Source organism: Hippocampus bargibanti, linkage group LG18 (assembly GCF_051943395.1).
Source record: "Hippocampus bargibanti isolate YZ-2025 linkage group LG18, ASM5194339v1, whole genome shotgun sequence".
Classification (NCBI taxonomy): domain Eukaryota; kingdom Metazoa; phylum Chordata; class Actinopteri; order Syngnathiformes; family Syngnathidae; genus Hippocampus; species Hippocampus bargibanti.
Window position 1 is genome coordinate 13,292,509 of NC_142751.1, and position 21,848 is coordinate 13,314,356.

At 40.6% G+C, this 21,848-nt stretch overlaps 3 protein-coding genes across 4 annotated transcripts in view; 2 read left to right on the plus strand and 1 right to left on the minus strand.

Annotated features, from left to right (window-relative positions):
- Nucleotides 1–2,226, plus strand: part of LOC148884734 (neurogenic locus notch homolog protein 1-like) — a 42,948-nt gene extending 40,722 nt beyond the window's left edge. Inside the window, exon 34 of the mRNA XM_089020306.1 lies at nt 431–2,226. Within this exon, the coding sequence (XP_088876432.1) occupies nt 431–1,624 (1,194 nt within the window). The 3' untranslated portion in view covers nt 1,625–2,226. The remainder of the gene's footprint in view (nt 1–430) is intronic.
- A 1,413-nt stretch (nt 2,227–3,639) lies between these two features.
- Nucleotides 3,640–16,904, plus strand: atp5f1a (ATP synthase F1 subunit alpha). Its single transcript, XM_089020686.1, has 11 exons — nt 3,640–3,770; nt 4,244–4,319; nt 4,655–4,824; nt 4,927–5,100; nt 6,325–6,491; nt 6,864–7,164; nt 8,035–8,259; nt 9,360–9,467; nt 9,558–9,702; nt 9,766–9,916; nt 16,675–16,904. The coding sequence occupies exons 1-11, from the start codon at nt 3,711–3,713 to the stop codon at nt 16,751–16,753; spliced, it is 1,656 nt and encodes a 551-aa protein (XP_088876812.1). The 5' UTR covers nt 3,640–3,710; the 3' UTR covers nt 16,754–16,904.
- On the minus strand, nt 16,174–21,404 carry hwa (huluwa). 2 transcript variants are annotated; one of them, XM_089020688.1, is made up of 3 exons: nt 20,408–21,404; nt 19,343–19,523; nt 16,174–16,376 (listed from the first exon to the last, which is right to left on the minus strand). In XM_089020688.1, exons 1-3 carry the CDS (start codon nt 20,930–20,932, stop codon nt 16,285–16,287), a joined length of 798 nt encoding a protein of 265 aa, XP_088876814.1. In that variant the 5' UTR covers nt 20,933–21,404; the 3' UTR covers nt 16,174–16,284. The 2 variants fall into 2 exon arrangements, with proteins under 2 accessions (XP_088876814.1, XP_088876813.1); XM_089020687.1 differs by lacking the exon at nt 16,174–16,376 and adding an exon at nt 17,039–17,824.
- Between the last annotated feature and the right edge of the window lie 444 nt (nt 21,405–21,848).

A 21,848-nucleotide genomic window follows, 5' to 3' on the forward strand; every position in this document is an offset into this window, starting at 1 on the left:
TCACATGAATAATAATAACATTTTTCTTATAAGCGCCTTTTAAAGCTCTCTAGGACACTTTACAATCACAAAACAGCGACATAAATAAAACCACAAAGTTTTGAAAGGCGCTTATAAATGAAATGTATTATTATTATTATATTATTATTATTATTATTATTATTATTATTATTATTATTATTATTATTATTATGAAATTATAAATAATAACAACAGATAAAACTATACAGAGAATACGATTTTAAATACGTGGGTTTTGAGATGGGAATCATATGCATTGTTTTTCTTCGTCTTATTAATATTATTACTAGTGATATCATCGATAATAGTATTGATATTAGTACTACTATTCATATTGTTGATATTCTTAATGTTGTTGTTAGTCATATTATTATTATTATTCTTCTTAACATGTTATTGATTTGTTTAGGAGGAAACGCCGCTCTTCCTCGCCGCCCGTGAGGGAAGCTACGGGACGGCGAAAGTTCTGCTGGAGCATTTTGCCAACCGCGAAATCACCGACCACTTGGACCAGCTGCCGAGAGATATCGCCCAGGAGCGCATGCACCACGACATCGTGCGCCTTCTGGACGAGTACAACGTCGTCCGCAGCCCGGGCCTTCACTCCGCCCCTCTCAGCGCTTCCTGCACTCTCTCTCCGCCGCTCTGCTCGCCCAACGACTACCTCAGCAACCTGAAACCCAACCTGTCCGTCAAGAAGGTGCGTAAAGGAGGCAAAGATGGCGGCAAAGATAACCGCGCCAAGAAGAAGAAGTCGCTAGACGGGAAGGGCAATTTGCTGGACACGTCGTCCGTCCTGTCCCCGGTGGACTCCCTGGAGTCCCCCCACGCCTACTTGTCGGACGCCGCCTCTCCTCCCGTGACATCGCCGTTCCAGCAGCAGTCGCCCCCCATCGCCCTCAATCACCTACAAGGGAACGGCGACGCCCACGTGGCTCAGATGACTATGCCCTTTGACCCCAACCCGCCTCGCCTCTCACACATGCCGGTCGCCAGCCCGACCGGTCAGGGGTGCGCATCGATAAGTGGCAACAGGGTAGGTCAATGCGATTGGATGTCCAGGATGCAGCAAGCCGGCTTCCACCGGGCCTCGCCGCTGTCCCGCAACATGATGGGAGGCCTCGGCGCCGTTACCACGGCAACCTTGTCGCAAATCATGGGCTACCAAAACCTTCAGAGCAGCCACGCTCACGTGATGCAGCACCCGCGCCAACAACTCCAGCATCAGAACTCCGGTTCGGCCGCACCCGGTCAGGCTATGACGCAGGGCTTCCCCGCCATCGAGCTAAACGGCGGTGGCGAGATGCAACCAAACAATGGCCGTTCCATGGCCATCCACAGCGTGATGCCCCAGGAGACGCAAATCTTAGGCGCCCAGTTCCTCACTCCTCCTTCTCAGCACAGTTATTCGGGACCCATGGACAACACCCCCAACCATCAGCTGCAGGTGCCCGATCACCCGTTTCTGACGCCTTCACCCGGCTCGCCCGACCAATGGTCCATCTCATCCCCACATTCCATGTCCGACTGGTCTGAGGGCATCTCAAGTCCGCCGACCAGCATCCATTCGCAGATGAATCTGATCCCGGATCAGTTTAAGTAGGCAAGCCACCAATGGAGAGCCCAACATGGTAATTACTAATGATAAAAACTGATTTTTTTTTACCATGTCTTTATTTATTTATGTGCTTTTTTTACTCAAGAATATACTGAAGATTCTTTTATATTTATGCTTCTTTTGATTGTTTTGTTTTTTGTATGTATGAGAAGAATAGACTTTTTTTAAGGAAAAAAAGATGCTCCCTGTCGTGTACACTGGTTATTTATTTCTCTTTGTTTGTTACATTCACTGGATTTCCTTTTAATTATGTTGCATTATGTAAATAAGACTTCAACATATTTTCAGTACGTCTGTGTAAGCTCTCAGTCGTACAGCAGTGGTCCATCGATGAAAAGGGTTCTTCAGCCGTCATCTGTACTTCTTTGAAGGTGTCGGACATTTCGCTTCTTATCCAAGATGCTTCTTCAGCGAACTAAAGTCTTACTGGTAGTATCGGCCCTATATATATATACATCCCTACTGTCCAGACTAAAGTCTTACTGGTAGTATCGGCCCTATATATATATCCCTGCTGTCCAGACTAAAGTTTTACTGGTAGTATCGGCCCTATATATATATATATATCCCTACTGTATATATATATATATATAGTAGTATCGGCCCTATATATATATATATATCCCTACTGTATATATATATATATGGCCGATACTACCAGTAAGACTTTAGTTCGCTGAAGAAGCATCTTGGATAAAAAGCGAAACGTCCGACACCTTCAAAGAAGTACAGATGACGGCTGAAGAAACCATTTCATCGATATTTTCAGTATTAACTTTTTTTTCCCCTTCAAAGTGACACACACGCCTTGTTACTAAATTGTTTTTTTTTCGCCAAGTCTTATCACTGAGAGTGTGTGCGAGATGATCAAATATCGATCACGGGAAACCTGCCAGAAAGTCGTTTTACTGGCTGCTTACGGAGACCCTTCTGTTTACTTTTCAAGATTGACAGATGCAAAATGGGAGACGTGCATCCAAATCAACCCGTTTCTGACTGTTTGATTGACCATTGATAGTGAATGGTGCCCTTGCAAGGGATTTAAGGTGCATAAAAAAGGAAACCTTGTTTCATATTTGATTGCAAATCAATGTTTATGGTTACCGTGTTTAACCTGTCGTGTGTTCACTTGTGACCTCCTTTTTTGTTCATAATGTTACAGTCCATTTTAGTGCCTTTGTGGCATTTAGTTTTTTTTTTTTTTTTGTCCCCAAGAAAACCAAATGTGTGTTTATGGGATTTCTTGCCATGTCTTCAAAACATGTTTGTGAAAGAAATAGGGACCTTAACGACATCTTCGCTTTGTTGAAGAGTTTAGCGCAGGGTGTCAAAATGCCTTGTTTTATAAACTAACTCAGAGGTTTAAAAAATGTTTTGAATGAAGGTGTAATTTAAAGAAGGTATTTAACCTTGTTGCAAAGTTGTAGTTTGCAAATTACTTCCTGATTAAAAATGTTTTGTAAAAGACAAACTTGATTCAATAAAAGTTGTTATTTTAAAGAATTGGATTCACCCTTTTTTTGTATAATAATGCCTTCAGATATAAGTGCTCTAACTTAAAAGCTTTTTAGGGTGCAAACTGTTTGGTCATTTTTGACATTTTAAACTCTGCTCACTTAAGTATTAAACAATTATTCAAAGAACGTGGCTTGTTTATCACTCACGATTGAGGGTTTTGATAAAATAAATAAAAGATATTCATATGTATTCCTTTATTTTATTTTTTAGTTTTGGGTTCTTCAATACTGTGTTAAACTTTTTTTCAACGGAGTAAGGGGGCGCTGTCGATTCAATACATACGTCGGAATTACCATTTAACGATTGTTTTTCCTGAAAAAAAAATCTAAACATTTACAATATTCATAAAATATATAACTTTACGGTAAATAACTTAATAATAACTTACGATAAATATATAACTTTACGATTAAAAAAAACTAAACAAAAAGATCACCGTCTTCACTCGTGAACAACTTCCGGGTCAGATTGACCTCTCTTCCGGTTGCCTCCTCTGTCCGCCATCCTTCTCTCTCAGCTCAGGGAGCCGGACAAGTCATCACAAGACTTCGACATGCTGTCAGTACGCGTTGCAGCGGCTCTTGTCCGCGCATTACCTCGCCGGGCCACCTATGTAAGCACATCCATTCGTCAATATATTTAGTTTCCTCCTTTGTTGTGGGAAACAATGCCCATAAATCGAGAAATAATGGCGGAGTTGAGCTAGCTAGCTAGCTAGCATAGCGGAGGACACCGGCCATGTCACTTATTCGATACTCCCCCAATGCTAATCTGATTTATTTAGGACGCATGGTTAATGTTTGTGGTGCCGTGTGAATAAAATATCAACGAATAAACATTGTCTGCGTGTCAGTGGGGCGCAAATATTTCAATGAAGGTGACGTTTGTCCAGCTCGACTCTGTTTACAACTGAATCCATCTAATTTTCATAACATATCCCGACCCTCTTGTTTATGCGATAACTAATTTCGTTGCAGTCTCGTTGTCCTAAATGATGACATGAATGTCAATTATGCTATTTGGGTTCTTAATATTTGATGAGAATACACGATAATTCCTACACTAACTCTTTGTTGTTTTATAAAGGTGTCGAAAAATGCTGCTGCAGCATGTGTAGGAGTCAAGAACCTCCATACCACTTGCCTACGGATGCAGAAAACAGGTAGTTATGCTCAAAACAAAAATATTGGATAATAGTTATGTGTACATTAACTGAAGGGGAATAATAGTTCATCCAAATGAACTCCTTCACTTCACAGTCCTCTCCTGTATCTTCTGGTGTCGATTTATGATTGTATTTTATTTATTATAGTACCAATGCTTGTCTGTGACTGTAAATTGTCCTTGAGAGCTTTAAAAGGCACTTAAAATGTCATGTATTATTATGATTAATAAAATTGTGCTTTTTGACGCAAATAAATCTGTATTTTGATGTGCCCACCCTAGTGTGATCTTTGAATTTCAAACGTCATATTAATTCCTTCTTTCATCAAAAAGGCACTGCTGAGGTTTCTTCCATCCTGGAGCAGAAAATTATGGGAGCAGACACTAGCGCTGATTTGGAAGAAACCGGCCGCGTGTTGTCCATCGGTGATGGTATCGCCCGAGTTTACGGTCTCAGGAACGTGCAGGCTGAGGAGATGGTGGAGTTCTCATCTGGACTTAAGGTTGTCATTTTCATGTGTTATTTATACTCTCGAGAAAAAAAAAACATGGTGTACAAAAGTCACTTAACGTTTTTTTTTTTTTTTTTTCCTGCTGATTTTTAGGGAATGTCCTTGAATTTGGAACCGGACAATGTTGGCGTGGTGGTTTTCGGTAATGACAAACTAATCAAGGAAGGCGACATTGTCAAGAGGACGGGCGCCATCGTGGACGTCCCCGTTGGAGAGGAACTACTGGGCCGCGTTGTGGATGCCCTTGGAAATGCCATTGACGGAAAGGTGATTGAAATTCTGGAGCCACAACACAACACAAAAATTAGATTGGATTGGACTAGCCTTTATTAGTCTTGCAGTGGAGAAATTTTACATTACACATCAGTAAAGTGATGAAAGTGAAAGGAAAGGAAGAAGTAGAAAAACAAAATACAGTGATACTTTGGCTTATGAACTTAATTGGTTCCCAGACAGAGTGTGTAAGGCGAAAAGTGTGTATCCCAAAAAAGTATTTCCCATAGAAAACCATTAAAATAAGAATAATCCGTTGCTAGGTCCCATAAAACATAATTTCCTACTTTTCTACGCCTTACAACGACACAAAATATACCTTATTTTATGTATAATAAATGTGATATGGTATTATAATTAAATAAATAAATTGTACTAGAATAATCCGTTCGTAGGTCCCATAAAACATAATTTCCTACTTTTCTAAGCCTGACAACGGCACAAAATATACATAAATTGTACTATATAATAAAGTCGATTTGTTGACCTTTGTGATGGTCGTTGATGGCTTGATGGAATGGAGTGGCTGGTTTCATCAGCATTAAACACTTGATGAGGAACGTAGCCTTCTTCTTTCACCATCTTGAGGAATAATCCCTTGGAGGTGCTTTCTCTGCGATAATTTTATCTAGTTCCTCATCAATTGTGTTCTGTTTAGCTGGGTTGATAGCTTTTTGCATCAAGTGTACAGATGGCTTGTGCGCGTTATTTGTAGAGCCTGATTGATGGGAATTTTAACCTTGCAGTCTACACTCAGCCTTTGAACTATTAAAGTTGAAACAAGTCCAAATATCACTGTTTTCTCTCCATTTTCTCACTTTCTCTGTCGTCTGCCGGTCTCTTTAATGTTTAAACCACCTTCCCTCACTGCTGCGTTTTTGACCAATCACGTGGCTTTAACCAAAGACTGGGGGCGGGGAATAGAGGACAAAAAAAAATCGGCTGCCATTTTCTTGTGAGGAGAACGGGTTTGTTCGCAAACGAGACATCACTCATTGTGGCGCTCGGTGTGTATCCTGAAATATAGTTTGTATCCCAAGGGAAAATTTTCATACATTTAACGTTTGTAAACCAAAAAGTACGTAAGCTAAGGGGTTCGTAAACTGAGGTATCACTGTACAGGACCTGCTGTAAAGGCAGCCACTCTCACGGCGCCATCTTGAAGTTTAAAAAAAAAATCTCTTTCCATCTTGACTTTTCTTCCCCGTTGTGTCACAGGGACCCCTTGGCTCCAAAACCCGCAGGCGCGTGGGCCTGAAAGCACCTGGCATCATCCCGAGGATCTCCGTGAGGGAACCCATGCAGACTGGCATCAAAGCCGTGGACAGTCTGGTGCCCATTGGCCGCGGGCAGCGTGAGCTCATCATTGGCGACAGGCAGACCGGGTTAGAAGGATTTTTGCAAACGCATTTAATTTCCGCACAGTTTTAATTCCCGGACAATTTTTTTCCTTCTAATTTCGCCATCAACACGACGTTTTCAGACCAAACAAAGTACCCAAAATGCATTGTGTGTCGCTTTCTCGGTCAGGGGGCGTTCCTTACGTGACGTCACGTCAGCAATCGTCACCAACTCGAAAACAAGACTTCCTGAATATTCAGCGCGAGTATTAAAACGTAAAATATAGCTTATATGCGGTGGAATCTTTGTAAAATACGCTCAGTAGAAGTCATTTGAAGCCATTTTACAAATTATCGCCGCAACATGTCCGGAAGTGTCGGTTGTCCTTTAAAGTTTGTGAATCCCTTTTTCCCCAGCAAAACCGCTATCGCCATTGACACCATCATCAACCAAAAACGCTTCAACGAAGGCACCGACGAGAAAAAGAAACTTTACTGCATCTACGTTGCCATCGGCCAGAAAAGATCCACTGTGGCCCAGCTGGTCAAGAGGCTGACGGACGCCGACGCCATGAAGTACACCATCGTGGTTTCTGCCACCGCCTCTGACGCCGCGCCGTTGCAATATCTGGCGCCGTATTCTGGCTGCTCCATGGGCGAGTACTTCCGGGACAACGGCAAGCACGCCCTTATCATCTACGATGATCTCTCCAAGCAGGTGCGCCTTTCTTCGTCAATCTGATTTTACCGCTGATTTTACCGTACAGTGATACCTCGGTTTACGAATCCCTTGGCTTATGAACTTTTCGGTTTACGAACGTTAAATTTATGAAAATTTTACCTTGGCATACAAACTATTTTTTTGGGATATAGACGGAGTGCCACAATGAGTTCTAACAAGAAAATGGCAGCCGACTCATTTTTGTCCTCTATTCCCCGCCCCTAGTCTTCGTCATGTGCCATGTGATTGGTCAAGAACGCATCAGTGAGAGGAGGTGGTTTAAACATTAAAGAGACAGGCAGACGACATAGAGAGAAAGTGACAAAATTGATAGAAAACAGTGAAATTTGGACTTGTTTCAACTAGGTCAAAGGCACAGTGTAGACTGCAAGGTTAAAATTCCCATCAGTCGGGCTCCACAAATAACCAGCACAAGCCATCTGTACACTTGATGCAAAAAGCTATCAACCCAGCTAAACAGAACACAATTGATGAGGAATAAGGTAAAATTATCGCCACTCCATTCCATCAAGCCATCAATGACCATCACAAAGGTAAATAAAACGATTTTATGATACAGTCCAGTTTATTTCTTTAATTATAATACCATAGCACATTTATTATACATAAAATAAGGTGTATTTTGTGTAGTTTGAAGGCTTAGAAAAGTAGAAAATTATGTTTTATGGGGACCTGGGAACGGATTATTCTCATTTTAATGGTTTCCTATGGGAAATTGATTTTTGGGATACACACTTTTCACATTACACACTCTGTCTGGGAACCAATTAAGTTCGTAAGCCAAGGTATCACCGTATCGGGTTTCCCTGACTTTGACTCCGCCCCCTTTTTGCCTTGCTCCACCAGGCCGTCGCCTATCGCCAGATGTCCCTGCTGCTCCGTCGGCCCCCCGGTCGCGAGGCTTACCCCGGTGACGTCTTCTACTTACATTCCCGCCTGCTGGAAAGGGCCGCCAAGATGAATGACAACTTTGGCGGCGGTTCCCTCACCGCCTTGCCCGTCATCGAGACGCAAGCCGGCGATGTGTCGGCTTACATTCCCACCAATGTGATCTCCATCACCGACGGACAGGTAATCGAACACCAAGCGCCATTAGCCTCTGGTTGAATTGTTTATTTTTTTGCTATATAAATGGGATTTAGTACAAATTATCCGTCTAAATTCTACCGTTAGAAAGAAAAAAATCGTATTTCTTAAACATTGATCGTAAAAATGTTCATTACATATGGTAATACATTTACCGTATTTTTTGCACTATAAGGCGCACCAAGGAAACTTTTTTTTTTCTCAAAAGTTGACCAGGCACCTCATAATGCGGTGCGCCTTATGCATGGAAAACGTTTTAAAATGTCATTTATTGAAGGTGACCCTTATAATGCGGTGCACCTTATGCATGGAAAATGTTTTAAAATACGTTATTCATTGAAGGTGACCCTTATAATGCGGTGCACCTTATGCATGGAAAACGTTTTAAAATGTCATTTATTGAAGGTGACCCTTATAATGCGGTGCACCTTATGCATGGAAAATGTTTTAAAATACGTTATTCATTGAAGGTGACCCTTATAATGCGGTGCACCTTATGCATGGAAAACGTTTTAAAATGTCATTTATTGAAGGTGACCCTTATAATGCGGTGCACCTTATGCATGGAAAATGTTTTAAAATACGTTATTCATTGAAGGTGACCCTTATAATGCGGTTCACCTTATGCATGGAAAACGTTTTAAAATGTCATTTATTGAAGGTGACCCTGATAATGCGGTGCACCTTATGCATGGAAAATGTTTTAAAATACGTTATTCATTGAAGGTGACCCTTATAATGCGGTGCACCTTATGCATGGAAAATGTTTTAAAATACGTCATTTATTGAAGGTGACCCTGAGCTCTTCCTGTGAAGGAGTTTCAAGTCGTAAATTGCTTCGGTGATAAAGGAGTTTCCCAAGTCCTAAATTCTGTCCAAGGCCAGATCTCCTAGATGAAGATGACAGTTTAACAAGCTGTGTCTGTTGACCTCAGATTGACCCCAGGTTGTCTGTGCTTCAATTGTGTATTCGAGTCACACGTGTTGACTAAGCATATAACAGCATGAAACGTTTAAATATGATAACTTCTTATTCTCCATCACTCCCCAAACAATACTAATTCATTTCTGGTCTCCTCTTTCAGATCTTTCTGGAGACGGAGCTGTTCTACAAGGGGATCCGTCCCGCCATCAACGTGGGTCTGTCGGTGTCGCGTGTGGGCTCAGCGGCCCAGACGAGGGCCATGAAGCAGGTCCGGTTGCTCTCGTCGGGGGTGTCTTGGAAAAAAAAAAGTTCCACCAAAAGTCACTAAAGTGGATCTGTTGCTTTTATTTCCCGCCAGGTTGCCGGCACCATGAAGCTGGAGTTGGCCCAGTATCGCGAGGTGGCCGCCTTCGCCCAGTTCGGGTCCGACCTGGACGCGGCCACGCAGCAGCTGCTGAACCGCGGCGTGCGTCTGACGGAGCTCCTCAAGCAGGGCCAGTACTGTAAGTACCAAGCAAATACTACCTCGGGAAACCTTTGAGACACGATCGCCCGTCTTCCGGCAGCTCCCATGGCCATCGAAGAGCAGGTCACGGTCATCTACGCTGGCGTGAGGGGACACCTGGACAAGATGGAGCCCAGTAAGATCACCAAGTTTGAGAAGGCCTTCCTGCAGCACATTTTGAGTCAGCACCAAGACCTGCTGGCTGCCATTAAGTAAGTTTTTTTTTCCCACCGTGACAAATGTGGTTGATGGGCTTCCTTCTGCACTAAATCACCATGGAGCTACTATTTTAAATTAAAAACGCCTTACTATTTATAACATGGTCGTTTTTTTCAGCTAAAAATGCCTTACTAGCCTTACATGGTTGTTTTTTCCGGCTAAAAACGCCTTACTATACATGGTCGTTTTTTTCGACTAAAAACGCCTTACTATACATGGTCGTTTTTTACGACTAAAAACGCCTTACTATACATGGTAGTTTTTTACGGCTAAAAACGCCTTACTATACATGGTCGTTTTTTTCGGCTAAAAACGCCTTACTATACATGGTCGTTTTTTACGACTAAAAACGCCTTACTATACATGGTCGTTTTTTACGGCTAAAAACGCCTTACTATACATGGTCGTTTTTTTCGGCTAAAAACGCCTTACTATACATGGTCGTTTTTTTTAGGCTAAAAACGCCTTACTATACATGGTCGTTTTTTACGACTAAAAACGCCTTACTATACATGGTCGTTTTTTACGGCTAAAAACGCCTTACTATACATGGTCGTTTTTTTCGGCTAAAAACGCCTTACTATACATGGTCGTTTTTTACGACTAAAAACGCCTTACTATACATGGTCGTTTTTTACGGCTAAAAACGCCTTACTATACATGGTCGTTTTTTTCGGCTAAAAACGCCTTACTATACATGGTCGTTTTTTTTAGGCTAAAAACGCCTTACTATACATAGTCGTTTTTTTTTTGGGCTAAAAACGCCTTACTATACATGGTCGTTTTTTTCGGGCTAAAAACGCCTTACTATACATGGTCGTTTTTTACGACTAAAAACGCCTTACTATACATGGTCGTTTTTTTCAGGATAAAAACGCCTTACTATACATGGTCGTTTTTTACGACTAAAAACGCCTTACTATACATGGTCGTTTTTTACGGCTAAGAACGCCTTACTATACATGGTCGTTTTTTACGGCTAAAAACGCCTTACTATACATGGTCGTTTTTTTCGGGCTAAAAACGCCTTACTATACATGGTCGTTTTTTTACGGCTAAAAACGCCTTACTATACATGGTCGTTTTTTACGGCTAAAAACGCCTTACTATACATGGTCGTTTTTTACGGCTAAAAACGCCTTACTATACATGGTCGTTTTTTTAGGCTAAAAACGCCTTACTATACATGGTCGTTTTTTACGGCTAAAAACGCCTTACTATACATGGTCGTTTTTTACGGCTAAAAACGCCTTACTATACATGGTCGTTTTTTTCGGGCTAAAAACGCCTTACTATACATGGTCGTTTTTTTCGGGCTAAAAACGCCTTACTATACATGGTCGTTTTTTACGGCTAAAAACGCCTTACTATACATGGTCGTTATTTACGGCTAAAAACGCCTTACTATACATGGTCGTTTTTTTCGGGCTAAAAACGGCTTACTATACATGGTCGTTTTTTACGGCTAAAAACGCCTTACTATACATGGTCGTTTTTTTTCGGGCTAAAAACGCCTTACTATACATGGTCGTTTTTTACAGCTAAAAACGCCTTACGATACATGGTCGTTTTTTACGGCTAAAAACGCCTTACTATACATGGTCGTTTTTTACGGCTAAAAACGCCTTACTATACATGGTCGTTTTTTTACGTCTAAAAACGCCTTACTATACATGGTTATTTTTTACAGCTAAAAACGCCTTACTATACTACAATGGAGCGTTTGGGCTGTAAAAATGCCTTACCATTTATACCTGGTCTGTTTTTTTCCATTGAAAAAACAACTTTCAAAACACAATCATTGAAGAAAAAAAAACATTTTAGCATTCTGACAACAAACACCTGATTGCCAACCACCACCAGAACGGTCACTACTGGGAGGAAGGCAACTCCGGTGGGCAACTGGTTAATGTGTAGACGTCTTGGTGCAGAGGTGCAGGGTTCGAGTCCGGCTCTGGGCCTCCAGTGTGAGTCTTGTGATTTCTAATCCATCTTGTGTGAACAAGAGGCATTTTGCTCTAAAATTGGTCTTTCTTGTTTTGGGCTAAAAACGCCTTACTATACATGGTCGTTTTTTTCGGCTAAAAACGCCTTACTATACATGGTCGTTTTTTTAGGCTAAAAACGCCTTACTATACATGGTCGTTTTTTACGGCTAAAAACGCCTTACTATACATGGTCGTTTTTTACGGCTAAAAACGCCTTACTATACATGGTCGTTTTTTCCGGCTAAAAACGCCTTACTATACATGGTCGTTTTATACGGGCTAAAAACGCCTTACTATACATGGTCGTTTTATACGGGCTAAAAACGCCTTACTATACATGGTCGTTTTTTACGGCTAAAAACGCCTTACTATACATGGTCGTTTTTTACGGCTAAAAACGCCTTACTATACATGGTCGTTTTTTTACGGCTAAAAACGCCTTACTATACATGGTCGTTTTTTTCGGGCTAAAAACGCCTTACTATACATGGTCGTTTTTTACGGCTAAAAACGCCTTACTATACATGGTCGTTTTTTACGGCTAAAAACGCCTTACTATACATGGTCGTTTTTTTCGGGCTAAAAACGCCTTACTATACATGGTCGTTTTTTTAGGCTAAAAACGCCTTACTACACATGGTCGTTTTTTTAGGCTAAAAACGCCTTACTATACATGGTCGTTTTTTTCGGCTGAAAACGCCTTACTATACATGGTCGTTTTTTACGGCTGAAAACGCCTTACTATACATGGTCGTTTTTTTCGGCTAAAAACGCCTTACTATACATGGTCGTTTTTTACGGCTAAAAACGCCTTACTATACATGGTCGTTTTTTACGGGCTAAAAACGCCTTACTATACATGGTCGTTTTTTACGGCTAAAAACGCCTTACTATACATGGTCGTTTTTTAGGCTAAAAACGCCTTACTATACATGGTCGTTTTTTACGGCTAAAAACGCCTTACTATACATGGTCGTTTTTTTCGGCTAAAAACGCCTTACTATACATGGTCGTTTTTTACGGCTAAAAACGCCTTACTATACATGGTCGTTTTTTACGGCTAAAAACGCCTTACTATACATGGTCGTTTTTTTCTGGCTAAAAACGCCTTACTATACATGGTCGTTTTTTCCGGCTAAAAACGCCTTACTATACATGGTCGTTTTTTTAGGCTAAAAACGCCTTACTATACATGGTCGTTTTTTACAGCTAAAAACGCCTTACTATACATGGTCGTTTTTTTCGGGCTAAAAACGCCTTACTATACATGGTCGTTTTTTTTCGGCTAAAAACGCCTTACTATACATGGTCGTTTTTTTAGGCTAAAAACGCCTTACTATACATGGTCGTTTTTTTCGGCTAAAAACGCCTTACTATACATGGTCGTTTTTTTCGGCTAAAAACGCCTTACTATACATGGTCGTTTTTTTCGGCTAAAAACGCCTTACTATACATGGTCGTTTTTTTAGGCTAAAAACGCCTTACTATACATGGTCGTTTTTTTCGGGCTAAAAACGCCTTACTATACATGGTCGTTTTTTTCGGGCTAAAAACGCCTTACTATACATGGTCGTTTTTTTCGGCTGAAAACGCCTTACTATACATGGTCGTTTTTTACAGCTAAAAACGCCTTACTATACATGGTCGTTTTTTTCGGGCTAAAAACGCCTTACTATACATGGTCGTTTTTTACGGCTAAAAACGCCTTACTATACATGGTCGTTTTTTCTGGCTAAAAACGCCTTACTATACATGGTCGTTTTTTTCGGCTAAAAACGCCTTACTATACATGGTCGTTTTTTACGGCTAAAAACGCCTTACTATACATGGTCGTTTTTTTCGGGCTAAAAACGCCTTACTATACATGGTCGTTTTTTACGGCTAAAAACGCCTTACTATACATGGTCGTTTTTTTAGGCTAAAAACGCCTTACTATACATGGTCGTTTTTTAGGCTAAAAACGCCTTACTATACATGGTCGTTTTTTTAGGCTAAAAACGCCTTACTATACATGGTCGTTTTTTCCGGCTAAAAACGCCTTACTATACATGGTCGTTTTTTTCGGCTAAAAACGCCTTACTATACATGGTCGTTTTTTACGGCTAAAAACGCCTTACTATACATGGTCGTTTTTTTCGGCTAAAAACGCCTTACTATACATGGTCGTTTTTTACGGCTAAAAACGCCTTACTATACATGGTCGTTTTTTTCGGGCTAAAAACGCCTTACTATACATGGTCGTTTTTTACGGCTAAAAACGCCTTACTATACATGGTCGTTTTTTAGGCTAAAAACGCCTTACTATACATGGTCGTTTTTTTCGGCTAAAAACGCCTTACTATACATGGTCGTTTTTTTCGGCTAAAAACGCCTTACTATACATGGTCGTTTTTTTAGGCTAAAAACGCCTTACTATACATGGTCGTTTTTTACGGCTAAAAACGCCTTACTATACATGGTCGTTTTTTTCGGGCTAAAAACGCCTTACTATACATGGTCGTTTTTTACGGCTAAAAACGCCTTACTATATACATGGTCGTTTTTTAGGCTAAAAACGCCTTACTATACATGGTCGTTTTTTTCGGGCTAAAAACGCCTTACTATACATGGTCGTTTTTTTCGGCTAAAAACGCCTTACTATACATGGTCGTTTTTTTACGGCTAAAAACGCCTTACTATATACATGGTCGTTTTTTTAGGCTAAAAACGCCTTACTATACATGGTCGTTTTTTTCGGGCTAAAAACGCCTTACTATACATGGTCGTTTTTTTCGGCTAAAAACGCCTTACTATACATGGTCGTTTTTTTCGGGCTAAAAACGCCTTACTATACATGGTCGTTTTTTTCGGCTAAAAACGCCTTACTATACATGGGCGTTTTTTACAGCTAAAAACGCCTTACTATACATGGTCGTTTTTTTCGGGCTAAAAACGCCTTACTATACATGGTCGTTTTTTACGGGTAAAAACGCCTTACTATACATGGTCGTTTTTTTCGGCTAAAAACGCCTTACTATACATGGTCGTTTTTTTTTTCTGGCTAAAAACGCCTTACTATACATGGTCGTTTTTTTCGGCTAAAAACGCCTTACTATACATGGTTGTTTTTTACGGCTAAAAACGCCTTACTATACATGGTCGTTTTTTTCGGGCTATAAACGCCTTACTATACATGGTCGTTTTTTACGGCTAAAAACGCCTTACTATACATGGTCGTTTTTTACGGCTAAAAACGCCTTACTATACATGGTCGTTTTTTTCGGCTAAAAACGCCTTACTATACATGGTCGTTTTTTTCGGCTAAAAACGCCTTACTATACATGGTCGTTTTTTTCAGCTAAAAACGCCTTACTTTACATGGTTGGTTTTTTTTGGGCTAAAAACGCCTTACTATACATGGTCGTTTTTTTCGGCTAAAAACGCCTTACTATACATGGTCGTTTTTTTCGGCTAAAAACGCCTTACTATACATGGTCGTTTTTTTAGGCTAAAAACGCCTTACTATACATGGTCGTTTTTTTCGGGCTATAAACGCCTTACTATACATGGTCGTTTTTTACGGCTAAAAACGCCTTACTATACATGGTCGTTTTTTACGGCTAAAAACGCCTTACTATACATGGTCGTTTTTTTAGGCTAAAAACGCCTTACTATACATGGTCGTTTTTTACGGCTAAAAACGCCTTACTATACATGGTCGTTTTTTTAGGCTAAAAACGCCTTACTATACATGGTCGTTTTTTGGTCTAAAAACGCCTTACTACATGGTCATTTTTTTCAGCTAAAAACGCCTTACTTTACATGGTTGGTTTTTTTTGGGCTAAAAACGCCTTACTATACATGGTCGTTTTTTTCGGCTAAAAACGCCTTACTATACATGGTCGTTTTTTTCGGCTAAAAACGCCTTACTATACATGGTCGTTTTTTTAGGCTAAAAACGCCTTACTATACATGGTCGTTTTTTACAGCTAAAAACGCCTTACTATACATGGTCGTTTTTTTACGGCTAAAAACGCCTTACTATACATGGTCGTCATTTTTTTCAGCTTTTTTAGGCTAAAAACGCCTTACTATACATGGTCGTTTTTTTTCGGCTAAAAACGCCTTACTATACATGGTCGTTTTTTTCGGCTAAAAACGCCTTACTATACATGGTCGTTTTTTGGTCTAAAAACGCCTTACTACATGGTCATTTTTTTCAGCTAAAAACGCCTTACTTTACATGGTTGGTTTTTTTGGGGCTAAAAACGCCTTACTATAAATGGTCGTTTTTTTTCGCTAAAAACGCCTTCCGAACGTAGGACAGTAGACCGAGACCATCGCTCACCTTCAGATTATTTCTGGATGCTTTCAAGCGCCACCGTTGTGTTCTCCTATGCACTTGCTGCCACTCCAAACATCAAGTGGAATCTCCCAGCGGCGACGTTTGGATGCCAGCCGTACTCCAACTGCCTCCATGTGTTTTCTGACAAAATATAACATCCCCAACACCTCAAAACGACTCCTCATGGTTAAGAATGTGAAAGCCAAATTTTACATGATCGAAGCAGCGAAAAAAAATATTCCTTGAATAAGTGCGAGGATGTTTATCAAACATGGGATCAGCGAAAGATTGCGTTCATTTCCATTTGTTTTATTGTTTATATATTCACAAATTAAGGAACAATATTTGTTCGTTGTGTTGTATTCAGCACGATTGGGGACAGAGCTTTCAGCTGCCTCAAATAATACTCATTTCTTGTGTCTTTTTTTTTCTCTCGCAGGGCTGACGGCAAAATTTCTGAGGCTTCGGATGCCAAACTCAAACAGATTGTGCTCAATTTCATCTCCAGCTTTGAGTAACGAGTGACGAGGCACACCCCCCTTCGACATTGTGGGCTTTTGCGACCTGATGACCCCTCCGCCTTTTTTGTCCCTCGCTGTCACATGTGCTTTCTATGAACACTTGATCTCTGCTGCGCAGTCGAGTCAATAAAATATTCCAACGACTTTATTATACTGTACTGTTTATTTCTTCATAAATAATACCATAGCACATTTATTATACATAAAATAAAATAAGGTACATTTTGTGTAGTTTTAAGGCTTAGAAAATTGTGTTTTATGGGGACCTGGGAACGGATTATTCTCATTTTAATGGTTTCCTATGGGAAATTATTTTTTGGGATACACACTTTTTGCCTTACACACTCTGTCTGGAAACCAATTAAGTTCGTAAGCCAAGGTATCACTGTACTAACTTGCTCTTTCTTACAATATTAAACATGTTTCAAACTTATTTTTTATTAACTCGGTCTACCCGAAGTTGGTCAATCAAGCAGTACTGGGTGTAAAATATCTTACATGAAATATAAAACAGTAGAAAGAAATCAAATCTAAATTCACACTACAGACTGTATTTGGAAGTAATTTTTTTTCTCAAAAAAATCAAACTTTATTGGTGAATCAAACAATATCAATAAACATGGTGCAATTGGTGAGCGACTGTGTCTATTTAATTAAACATGTGACACACTTCCAGTGAACATAATCATATTTTCAATGGTGCAAGTTAATTTTACATTTGAATAAATGAAATGTTGGTGCGTTCAAAAAGTCTATTTGCAAAAAAATAAATAATAATAATAATAATAATAATAATAAAATCCTTGTGAGAAGTGAGACAAACAAACCTACAAAAAAAATTAAATAGAATTCCAAAATAAGCAAGAAATAAACACTTAAAAAAAACAAGACAAGACTACATTTACACCCAGTACTGCTTGGTGTGTATGGCCGGCCGATGGTGTTTGTGTTTGGGCACGTGGTTCTGGTTGACGTAACACGGGTCGTAATAGTCCCACTCCAATGCTGACGCCAGAACGCCGTTGGATAAGCCGTCGCTGTCCGCTGACAAAATCCGCAAGGAAACACCTTGAACACAATTTTGCAAATTGATCATGTTCGCATATAGCTTGATTGTAAAACTCGCTGTTCTACAGGTTTGGTCAACGGCCCAGAAACTGTTGTTTTTGGAGGTCACTTTTTTTTTTTTTGTGTGTGTGTGTGGGGGGGGGGGGGTCAACGGTAATGCAAATTTAATTTTGACACGCACTGTCTGGGAATGAGATGTATTACTAAATTGGGAAAAGTACCTTGCATCTGCCTTAAAGGACAACCGACACCTCCGGACAAGTTGTGTCAATAATTCTTGTTTTTGAGTTGGTGACGATGCCTCCCGTGACGTCACGGAGGGAACGCCCCTGACTGAGAAAGCGACACACAATGCATTTTGGGTACTTTGTTTAGTCTGAAAACTTCGTGTTGATCCGTGTTATGGGTGAAATTAGAAGGAAAACACATAAATAACGCGATGGTGAATCGTTATGTTTGGCACCAAGACTACTATTTGATACTAGTTGACACACATTCCCAGCAGACAAATCAGCCCATTTCCAACGGAGCTTGGGCGCCATCTTGCGCATTTTCTGGGCGCTACATTGGAGTCCAGACGGCTCGAATTGATACGGAAGGACTTCTTTAATCGATTGCAAACATTTATGCTTTCCTCTTCAGAACTATTTGAATCATATTCATAACTGGATGAGCAAAAAGAAAGCATCTTCTCCGAATCTGAAGACATTGTTTTGATTCTAGAGCAAGGCGAAGACGTCCTGGTGTGACGTCACGAACAAGGGGGCGGGACCTTCTGAAACACGGCATCTCCAAGGTCATTTTGAAGTAGTTTTGGGACACTAACTCATTTTATTTGTGTTTTGCATTTGACTACAAATATCAGCCTGCATGTTTTGGGTATTTTAGATGCTATAAAACGGTTTTCTGATGTCAGTTAGGAAACAAAAAAATGGTGTCGGTTGTCCTTTAAATCTAGCAAATTTGTGACTTTAAATCTACCAAATTTGTGACTTTTAATGTATCAAATTTGCGAGTTTGAATGTCGCATATTTGCGACTTTTTTCTCCGAATACCCCATTCTCTAAAAAAAAATATATTTATATTTCAACCTGGCCCTAATACTCTTCCGTAATTTTGCCACTTATTGTCGGGTGAAAATAAACCATAATGGGGGCACAATACCAACCAATCAAAGCTGCCATACTTTCTAGCTTTGGTTACATAACCTTCACAAGCTGAGCACTTGGGAACTGTGATGTCATCTTCACTCGATAGCAACCCATGAGATGCATATTTTCTATTTTGCTGCTTAATTCATATTGCAGAAACACAATATGAATGAAAATGCTAAGGTTACACTAGCGGTGATACACTAAACATTTTACAGCTTTTTTTCTGACTTGCCTTCAATTTCAATAACAGAAGCATATGCCACACTGCAACATAACGTTGCGACAGTGTCGTAAAGCAACAAGTCCTCTTGTTCATCCGGACACAACATAAACGTGATTATTTTAACGAAAATAAGCTACATACCTGCACTGGCTCCAAAGTCGGTATCTAGCCCGGAACTCAGCACCGACGTGTTGGGGCAGGACAGGCAGTCCACCTGCGTTTGGTCCAACGGGTGCAGTTCGTCTAGGCTCAGCTCGGAAAGCATCTCGTACGTGCTACTCCGACGGATGCCGGACTGACGTTGCACTTCTTTGTAAACGCACTAAACGTAGAAGGGGGGTAAAAATCATTGAAAAGAAATCTAAGGGTAAAAAATAATGAACTTTAAATCAATGTAGTTGCTTATAAATGTCAATACTGGTTACCTTTTATTCATTTATAAAGTTATAGGGCAACACCTGTAATCGCCAGCTGCAATTACAGCCTGTTAACGGCTAATGGTGAACAACTTCCGGTAGTCCAGGTCACGTGCCGAGTTCGATTAAAGGTAACCTGTTTTTTAAATACTTTTTTTTAATTAAAGTGAAAAAGAGAGGCTACTTAAGGTGTAATTTACCATAACACAAAAATATGTCAATACTGGTTACGTTTTATTCAAAACGTGTTTTTTTTTATCAAGTTATAGGGCAACACCTATAATCGCGAGCTGCAATTGCAGACTGTTAACGGCTATTGGCAAACAACTTCCGGTGGTCTAGGTCACGTGCCGACTTCGATTAAAGGTAACCTGTTTTGCTATATTATTTTGTTTATATATTTTTTTAAATTAAAGTGAAACGGAGAGGCTACTTAAGGTGCAATTTACAGTAACACAAAAATGTATAATATTCATAACAAGCACATGGACATTTTTTTCATTTTCATGTCTTCGATTTTATGGTTCCGTCACAGTTTCCTATAAAAATGTTATAATGTCACTTAGATGGAATAATAAGCAGTTGAGACAAACTGGATTCGAGCCAAAATGGTCGTTGTAAGATCGGTTCACAATGTTGTGTTTTTTTTTTTATTTTCCCGTATAAAAGTTGTAGTACGCCGTACATTATTTGAAATGCTAAAAAACGTATACAATATAGGAAAAACGTATACGTTGACAGGTATGATTTAATAGTTACACTTTGTTTGTCCGTTGGAGCTTGTACTCACCGCAGGAGAGTTGGGCGGCACGAGGTTCCCCCTGTCGCCGGTCTCCGAGTAGCTCGACTGGGACAACACCGGCGCGCTGTGACGCCACTCATCCACGCTGGGTCTCGCCACCCGGATGGTGCTGGGAACCCTCAAGGAATCGGACCCCGGCGACCTCAGGAGCCAGATCCCGTGATCCTTTCTGGACGAAGACGCCCTGGAGGAGGTGACCGGAGCCCGGTGCAGAACAGGCTCGGACATGGACATGTACGGCCTCCATGTGGAGAAGGCTTCCGCGTCGGGTGTCGTCCGGGCCCGGTGCAACATGGAGTCCATTCGCATGATCTCTTCCGCGTCCTGCCGGTTCTGAGATCGAGGCCTCGTCTTGAGCAAGATTACCAATTTGTAGCCCAGGAAAAGACAGTTGAGTAGGAGGAGGGCGATCACCGCGGGGATGAGTAGCAAGACCACCAAAGTGAGGCTGCCCACCGGGTAACTTTCGCTTAAATTGGAGCCGAGTGGACTATTCTGACCTGAGTACGACATTTCATCCCAAAGGACGTAAAAATTACCCACGTGGGATACCGTGGGGGTGCTATTCCCGTGGTTTGCCGTGTCAATAAAATGCTTTTTGTTAGTTGTGCATCGTTTTCCCCACTAAAAAAGTGAGATTCGTTAGCAAACGTGACCACAGACGAGACATTACAGAGCGGCAGCTGCGGTCAATTACGTTCACTGTGACGTCAGTTGCTGTTGCGAGAAATGGCCACAAAATGGCGACAGCGGACATGATTCCTGGTTACAACTGTCGTTCGATCATTCATGTCGATTCAATTTGTTTTAGTTTATCTTCTTACGTGATGTCTCGAAGAGAAAAACAACAAAAAATATTGTTTCTATATTAAAACATTAATAATCGACAAGACATCTAATCGAAGAGTGTGTCCTCCAAGCATGGGAGTGGTCCGTTCCCGAGTCCCCATGAAACGTGGTTTTCTGCTGGGTGGCCAATGGGAGTACAAAAAGTGTACCTTGTTTTTTATGTATAGTAAGTGTCCTATTGTGTTGTGGTTAAGGAAATAAACCGAACTGTATAATAAAGTCATTTTATTTATCTTTGTCCATTATGATAGGCATACATACAGCTATCTATCTATGTGCTGTCGATTAGCTATCTAGCTGGCTATCTATCTATTTGCTGTCTATTAGCTAGGTGGCTATCTAGCTAGCTATTTGCTGTATGTTAGCTATCTAACTAACCAGCTATCTATTTGCTATCTAACTAACTAGCTGGCGAGCTAGCTATCTATTTGCTGTCTATTAGCTATTTAACTATCTAGCTAGCTATCTATTTGCTGTCTATTAGCTATCTAACTATCTAGCTAGCTATCTATTCGCTATCTGTCTAGCTAGCTATCTAGATATTAACAAGCTATTAGCTAGCTAGCTTCCGGGTTGAATG

What these genes read in the sequence shown, in the direction of transcription:
- atp5f1a (XM_089020686.1), top strand. Translation starts at nt 3,711, where the DNA reads ATGCTGTCAGTACGCGTTGCAGCGGCTCTTGTCCGCGCATTACCTCGC. An exon ending in ATTGGCGACAGGCAGACCGG is followed by an intron (nt 6,492 to 6,863) that starts GTTAGAAGGATT and finishes CTTTTTCCCCAG; the next exon opens with CAAAACCGCTATCGCCATTG. An exon ending in ACGATGATCTCTCCAAGCAG is followed by an intron (nt 7,165 to 8,034) that starts GTGCGCCTTTCT and finishes TTGCTCCACCAG; the next exon opens with GCCGTCGCCTATCGCCAGAT.
- hwa (XM_089020687.1), bottom strand. Translation starts at nt 20,932, where the DNA reads ATGTCGTACTCAGGTCAGAATAGTCCACTCGGCTCCAATTTAAGCGAA. An exon ending in TGCCGCCCAACTCTCCTGCG is followed by an intron (nt 19,524 to 20,407) that starts GTGAGTACAAGC and finishes TTCTACGTTTAG; the next exon opens with TGCGTTTACAAAGAAGTGCA. An exon ending in CGACTTTGGAGCCAGTGCAG is followed by an intron (nt 17,825 to 19,342) that starts GTATGTAGCTTA and finishes ATTGTGTTCAAG; the next exon opens with GTGTTTCCTTGCGGATTTTG.